At 48.4% G+C, this 7,417-nt stretch overlaps 1 protein-coding gene across 7 annotated transcripts in view; it reads right to left on the bottom strand.

Moving 5' to 3' along the window:
- The window catches only part of Raver2 (ribonucleoprotein, PTB binding 2), a 75,758-nt gene that overhangs the window by 54,761 nt on the left and 13,580 nt on the right, over positions 1 to 7,417 (bottom strand). For all 7 annotated transcript variants that reach the window (XM_013071061.3, XM_087212849.1, XM_087212847.1 and 4 more), the window contains exon 3: positions 1,274 to 1,743. In XM_013071061.3, coding sequence (XP_012926515.2) covers positions 1,274 to 1,743 — 470 coding nt within the window. The remainder of the gene's footprint in view (positions 1 to 1,273; positions 1,744 to 7,417) is intronic.

Here is a 7,417-nt window from a genome sequence, read left to right as displayed (position 1 = left end):
GGCTCCTTCCGACCCGGGGATTTACAAGCCGAGCACAGGCAGGGCTGGGGAACGGACTTGCCCTCACCCTGCTCCACGGGCCCTGGCTCAGCCCCAGGGAGCTCCACAGCCACGGACAAAGCCACGTGGTGACTTGAGTGCACACGCCTAGCCGACTGCTGGGGGCTGTTGCAAAGCATTCTAATGGCATACAACTCTTGGGTGGCTTCTTTGGTGTTTATTATATTGCAGTTGAAGGGGTGACGATTTGAGAAAAAGTAAGATGACAGCACTGATCTTAAATAATTGCCTATCCAACTTATTTATCCCTTCTAACAGACATATCAGACCCTTGTACACAGAATCGAAAACCATGGGACTTCAAAACAGAGTACTCAGGAGGTCACAGAGGTGGGGAGGGTGTCGGGCAGGGCCGGAGTCTGGAGAGAAGCTGTCAAGGGACACAAAGGCTCAGGTAGATGGGCAGATGAGTTCTAGGATGGGGTCATCGCACTCCGGCTCCTTGAAGATGCGAGGACAGCGGGCAGTCAGGCTGCCCGTGAGTCACGCTAGGCTTAGTGTTCGACCCCATGCAGAACACGCTGTATATAATCCCTGTGTAAAGCTTATCTGTTAATTTAAATGTGCACATGCACATGCACACAGACCCCATCTCCAACACTTCTGCAATAGCAGGAGTCCCACAAATGTGGGACTGAGGGAAACAGAGGGAGGGAAGGAAAGAGGGGCGGTGAGACCAGAAGACTGCGAGGGAAGGGGTGGGGGAGAGCGGAGAGACAGGAGAAGGACCGGCGGCGGAGGAGCTGAGTCAGATGCACCTTTCGGGGTCTCCCCACACCCACCCCGGGCCCCGGGAGAGGGGAGTGTGTGTCCTTCAGCTCCCTCACACCCCTCCGCCCTGTCTCACGTATCACACAGGGCTCGCAAGCGCTGCCTCGTTCTCTCATGCAGCGGTCTGGCAGCTGAGTGGGAACCTCAGAGTCTTGCATCCCCAGCCCTGGCACTTGTCGGGCACAGAGCGGGACAGGCAGATGGCTGGACGGACGGACGGACAGCTGGGGTGCCGGGCTGTGTGAGCGCCGACTACCTGGGACATCGTCTTGGTCCCCAACACAGGGACTGGTTTAAAACTCCCCGGGGATTAAAACCTTACTGCAGAGCAGAGCGGCCAAACTGCCCATGGGTCAGGACAAAGGGATTCATGAGCTCCCCAGGAAGAGACACACATGCAAGTATTTCTAAATATCTCCACTGAGCTCATGAAAACACGTACCTGGCAGAACACAGGGGTGTGGACCCTGGACAAGCACTGCAAGAGCTCCTCTGTGTCGCTGAAGTGTGCAGGGAGCTTGTCCACACACAGGCACTTGGAGTGGACGCGGTCGGAGGCCAGAAGGTTGACGTCCATCCACTGCGCGAACAGCACCCAGGGCCCCAGCCGCTTCCCCAGCAGCTCCAGCCGGGCTCTGGCCGCCGAGTCCTTCTTCATGTACTCCACGAAGCCGTAGCCCTTGGACAGGCCGGTCACCTCGCTGTAGACCAGGAAGCACCTCTCGATGTTGCCGTAGGCACGGACGAGCTCCTCAAAGTCCTCCAACGTGAAGGACAGGGGCAGGTTGGTGACGCACAGCAGCGCGTCTGTAGGCTGCAGCTGGACGATCAAGTCCTCGCCGCGGAAGGAGGATCGGTGGAGCACCTGGATGGCGCTGCGGGCCTGGTCCCCGTTCAGCAAGGTGACGAAGGCTGCGAGAGAGTGAGGCAAGCTCAGGGCCTTGCGAGGGTGGTGCTGTCCAGGGTCCCTGACCGTGACCCACAGGGAGGGTTTCCTCTGCACCGTGGCTCCGTCCGCACACGGGCTCTGAAGCAAATCCATCCTGCAGTCAGATCCCCCTGGTTTTTAAATATCTCCTTCATGGGATTTTCCTTCTTAACGCTGATCCCTGCACTAAACTAATTCCATGGCCTGTTGCTCACATGGAAAGCACAGAATTATGTCAGGAGTTCTAACATAAGAGTCGCCAGATTTTCGGGATTTTCCAACCACACGCAGATTCGAATCCCCCCCCCCCCCCGCAACAACCTGTTACACAAAACTGCATGAAGACTTTATTTAAAAAAACTCACTGATAGGGGCCAGGGATTTAGCTCAGTGGTTTTGCTGCTTGCTGCACAAGCGCAAGGACCTGAGTTCGATCCCCGGTACCAAAAAAATAAAAAAACCTCACTGATTAAAAAAAAGTGGTTACAAAACCTTCCTTTCTTCCCAGGTTGACCTAAGTACAAGTCCAGTGTGGTGGGCAGCCCCAGCACTTGGGAGGCTGAGGCAGGAGGATCACTGCAAGTTTAAGGCCAGCCTGGGCTACATGGTGAGTTCAAGGCCATCCTGGATTACACAGCCTGGACTCCCAGAGCTGTTTCTCAAAAAACCAACAAAACAGGGCTGGGGATTTAGCTCAGTGGTTTTGCCCCCTGCTGCGCAAGCACAAGGACCCGAGTTCGATCTCCGGGACCAAAAACAAAAAACAAAAACAAAAACAACACAAACAAACAAACAAAAAGAAATAAGAGTACAGCAAAAGGCCACCAAAATACCCAAAGGAGACCAGTTCTTTCCAATTAATTTAATTTCCTTAAACTCAAACCATTCAGATTGAAAGAACCCGCATATGTAGACAACCTTGTGCACTCTGCTAGTGAACGGCGTCTAATGAAAAGATCATGCATTCCTTTTTGGACAAAGAACTTAATTGAATCCTGGTAAAACAATTTTTTAAAAATTCATCCTTTCCACCTAATGGGGTTGCTCCAGCATTGAGCAAAAAAAAAAATGCAATGATAATTTACACAATCAAAAGTATCCAACAAGTAGGTTCTAAACCAATTAAATATACATTCACATCTGCTAGCAACTTAACATTAGCCATATTGATTTATCTTTTATCACAAAAAAGAAATCTGTTAAGCCATTTGAGAAGGATATTTGAAAGTCTTGCTTTTAAAAAACAATGGGATGATCTGAAAATCAGAGAGAGTCACAGAGGCGTCACCTCCGGCGAGCTGGCCATGACCCAAACAGCCTGGAGAGGAGCGCACAGCCAGGGGAAGCACTGAGCTTCCAGCTTCTCCAGCTTCCCAGGGAGCTGGAATCGCTGTCCCGGTCCTGCTTCCCCGCTTCCCCACTTCCCCGCTTCCCGGGACATTATGATCAGGCATCGAGTGAGAGTGTGAAACACAATCACCCAAGCTGAGGGCCCAAAAGGCCTCGCACACGCTGCTGACTCCTAACCCTGTATTTTAAATCTTCACTTCCACACATACGTGCATGTGAACACGCACATGCACACACACGTGTGCGCACACTGACTGTCCAAATATGACTCGCAATCTCCTTCCTATCTCCACAGAACACAGCACACAAAACAGCAAAGCGCCCCGCTGCCGCCTGTCTCCCCGAGTCTCCGTCTGCCTGGGGACGGCGAACTCTCGAGCCAGAGGTTGGGGTGGCCCCATCCCCCCATCCAGCTCCTCTGCTCCTCCCGTGTGTTCTTTTGCTCCACAATGACAGTGAATCACCTCCCAACCCAGAAGTGTCAGGCAGGCCGGGAACGGCCCTCACGCTGCGCCCCTGGGTGCCGGGACCCCCAGGCCTGCAGCCCTCACCTTTGCTCTCCAGGGGCACGGGGTGACCTGCTCTCTGAAGATGCCTGTCACCTGGGCGTCCACCTGCACGTGGCCCAGTCACCCTGCTCCTCCCTTTCAGCTGACTTCCAGGGCCCCGCGGGGCGGCCACACTGTGATCACCGGTGACTGGAGGGCGACTCTGCAGCGTCTGTCTGCTTAGGTGCCCATTCGCTACCACAAGGCGGGCGCCCTGTTACCCATGGGTGAACCCCGCAGAGAGCACGTACATGCCCGGGAGGAGTGCAGGGTGAGCGTGTGCATCCACAGACCACCACACCCGAAAAACCACTCTCCCCTCTGTCCTTCCCTGCATGGCTGTATTTTTCTCAACCCAACTTTGAAATCGTATGGGAGAAAATAAATCACGGACATGAGCAGATTAAGTTCAGGCAGCAGGAAAAAGGCTGTTTTCCCCATGCATAGTGTCTTCATTTCTCTCCAAGACCACAAATTCTCTAAAAATACTAAGTTTTGTTCACATTGGCTCTCGTGGAAATGGCAGCAGTCACTTTACAGTTTGTAAGGGATTTTAGCATTAATCCTACTATTATTTTCTCGTGAAACTGAAGTATTCCCCAACTGATCCTAATCCTTGCACGAGTCATGGCCTGCTCTACTAATTAACTTATTATCTGGACAGATTTGATGGGCAGCATGCCAACAGTTGGTTCCCTAATGTAGTCATCATTTGCCTCAGTTACCAGGGATTGAGCCTAGGACCTCTGTGTCCCCAGCTGCCCTCTTTTAAACTCTGAGGTAGGTCTTGCTATGTTGTTAAATTGCCCAGGCTGGACTTAAACTTGCAATCCGCCTGCCTCAGCCTCCCAGAGAGCTGAGATCATAGGTGTGCATCACGGTGTCCTGCTCCTATATTAAGACAATGTGTATTCATGCCACTACACAGAAAGCTCTAATTTAAGGTTTTAGTTTATAGCGGTAACCATCTTTTAAAAAATGATTAATTACATATATTTCTACGGAAACCACCATTGCAACATTATTTAACCAAGGCACCATTACTTCACCCAGTCAGTGAGCTCCTCTGCTGTGCTGCGTGGACCGGATTTAGGGCTTGCCTTATACCTCCTTTGCTTCAGCACCATCTACCGCTAAGTGCCACGACGCCGCTCCGTGGACAGGGCAGCAACTACAGTGTAGGCTCCTGGCTTCCCTCCAGGCCTGCCTCTGTATTATTCCTCATTTTATTCCTACGTGCAATATAAATCTCATAACGCAGTCATCATTTTTGCTTTAAACAGTTATCTCTTGAAGAGCTTTAAATATTTTTTTTTAACTTTACCCATATAATGACCATATCTGGCTCTTTCCCCTTTCTTTCTTTCCCCCTCCATCCCTCTTTTCCTCTGTCTGTCTGTCCCTCCCTCCCCCCAGGGCTGGGATGGAACCAGGGCCTGCAAGCCAAGTGCTCTACCATGAGCTACATCCCCGCCCTCATATCTGGGATTTGTGTGCACACCTGTGTGAATTTCCTATAATGCAGGTTTCATGGTGATGAATTCTTTCAATATTTTTGTATGGCTGAAAAACATCTTTATTTTATATTCATTTTTGAAGCATATTTCAATGGTAAAGAGTTTTATGTTGGCCACTTTCTCTTTCAACAAAGAAAGAAAAGATGTTTGCCTGTGATTTTGTATCGTGTTTCCAAGAGATTTGTAATCTCTTTCTAAATAAAACCTCTCTCTGTCTCCCCTGTTTTTTTCTTTTCTGTTACATGTAGATTTTCTCTTTATTGCTGATTACAAGCAATTTAATTATGGTTTTTCTTTTTTTTTTTTTTGGTGTGGGGGATTGAACTCGGGACCTTGCAGTTTCGAGGCAGGCAGCGGAACCACTGAGCTAATCCCCAGCTATTACGATTTTTCTTACAGCTTATGTGCTTGGAGTTGGTTCAGCTTTGCAGGCGTCTGGGCTTACAGTTTTTCAGAGAAGTTAGAAAGTTTTTAGCCACTGACTCCTTAGATATCATCTGTAGGAGCCTCTTCTGCTTCGGGGACTGCAGTCCTCCAGTGTTAGGGATCTGAAGTTGACCCATGGCTCACTGATAAAACTTCATGTTTTCAGTCGACTTTTTCTCTTCCATTCTGGATCATTTCTATCATTGGGTTTACTGTTCTTTCTTCTGCAATGCTTATTCTGTTCTTCCCATCCAGTGTATTTATTTTTAAATCCAGAGACTGTTGTTTCCATCTCTAGAAGTATGATTTGGATAGTTTTCAATATCTTCCATTCTTCTCCTTACTTGTTCAATCATTACTACAACTTCGTATGCGTAAGGAACACAAATATAAAAACTCCTTTAATGTCCATTTTCATTAATTTATCTGTGAAACTCTAGGTCAGCTTTGATTGATTTTCTACTCATGATAGGTATTTCCATGCTTCTCTGGCATGTCTAGTAATTTTGTATTGGATGTCAGACATTGTGAGTTTACTGGGTTTGGGTGCTAGATATCTTGTATTAATTTTAATATTTTTGAGTTGTGTTCTAAGGTGTGGCTAGGTTACCAGCAAATACTTTGATCTTTCCAGTTACTGCTTTTAAGCTTTGTTAGTAGGACAAGAGCACTGCTAAAGTAGATGTAATTTTCCCCATGACTGAGGAAGACCCTTTCTAAATATTCCTCCTGGTGCTGTGAGAATTAGGAGGTTTATCAACCTGGCTGGGAGCTGGAAGACAGTTCCTCCAATGCCCCTGTCACTATCTATCCAGCAATGGCAAACCTTTTAGAGCTTTCTATGATAACAAACTGGCTGCAGCATATTCACTACCACAGAATGACCCAGCACTTCAATTGTGGAGGAAAAGTTGCAATGCATATTAGAGAAAGGTACTGCAACATTGTTTCCAATAATGCAAAAGTTGAAGCATCCTAAAAGCCTAACAGAAATAGATACATCCATTGTGACAATATCTCAGACACAGTAACAAGTCAACTTCAATCAATGAGCTGGAGCTACATGTATCAACATGGAAAAATCTGAGAAGACCTTGCTGGGGAAAACTTGCTAAATGAAACATACAGAACATGGTTTATATATATTTTTGAAAAGAACAGTATCTTTAATCATGTATAATTACACTAAAATTATAGGTTTTAGTCAAGATACTGTGATTGAATCACAGACACACACACACACACACACACAGCCTCCCAATCTCAATGCCCAAACCAAACCAAAGGTCTTCTTCCAGTTCCTGCCTCACACCGCAGTGGTGGAGGTGGGCACGGAAGAAGGCTTTGTCCCTCAGGCCCTCGGGGACCTGGGCTGGAAGAGGCCCCCTCGCCTTCCCAACCTCTTGTGGGGCCAGGGTGGGCAGTGGTCAGCCACATGCTGGCTCTGACATCCTCCGTCCAAAAGGCACACTGCCATGTCCACTCAGATTTATCAAAAAGCAAATCTCACCAGGTGTGGTGGTGCACACCTGTAATCAAGCCCAGCACTCAGGAGGCCGAGGCAGGAGGATCACCAGCAGACAGTAGTGGAAACTGGATCTCATCTCCATGTGTGATGTTCTTTTTATTGCTGCCCCCCACCGCCCCCAAGTCTGAAAAAAATTCAACGAGTCTTAAATTAAGGCTCTAACATGCATATACTTTTAAATTTTTATTTTATTTTTTATAGTGCTGGGTATGGAACCCAGGGCCTTGCAGCGCTACACAAGTCTTTGGCATGGAGCTACAGCCCCAGCCTGTATGTACTTTTTAAAGAC

This window comes from Heterocephalus glaber, unplaced genomic scaffold (genome assembly GCF_053883595.1).
Source record: "Heterocephalus glaber isolate CG9 unplaced genomic scaffold, H.glaber_assembly_v1.0 deba00001442, whole genome shotgun sequence".
NCBI classification, from domain to species: domain Eukaryota; kingdom Metazoa; phylum Chordata; class Mammalia; order Rodentia; family Bathyergidae; genus Heterocephalus; species Heterocephalus glaber.
Note: the sequence above shows the minus strand (reverse complement) of the source record. Positions and strands in the feature narration are given on the sequence as shown.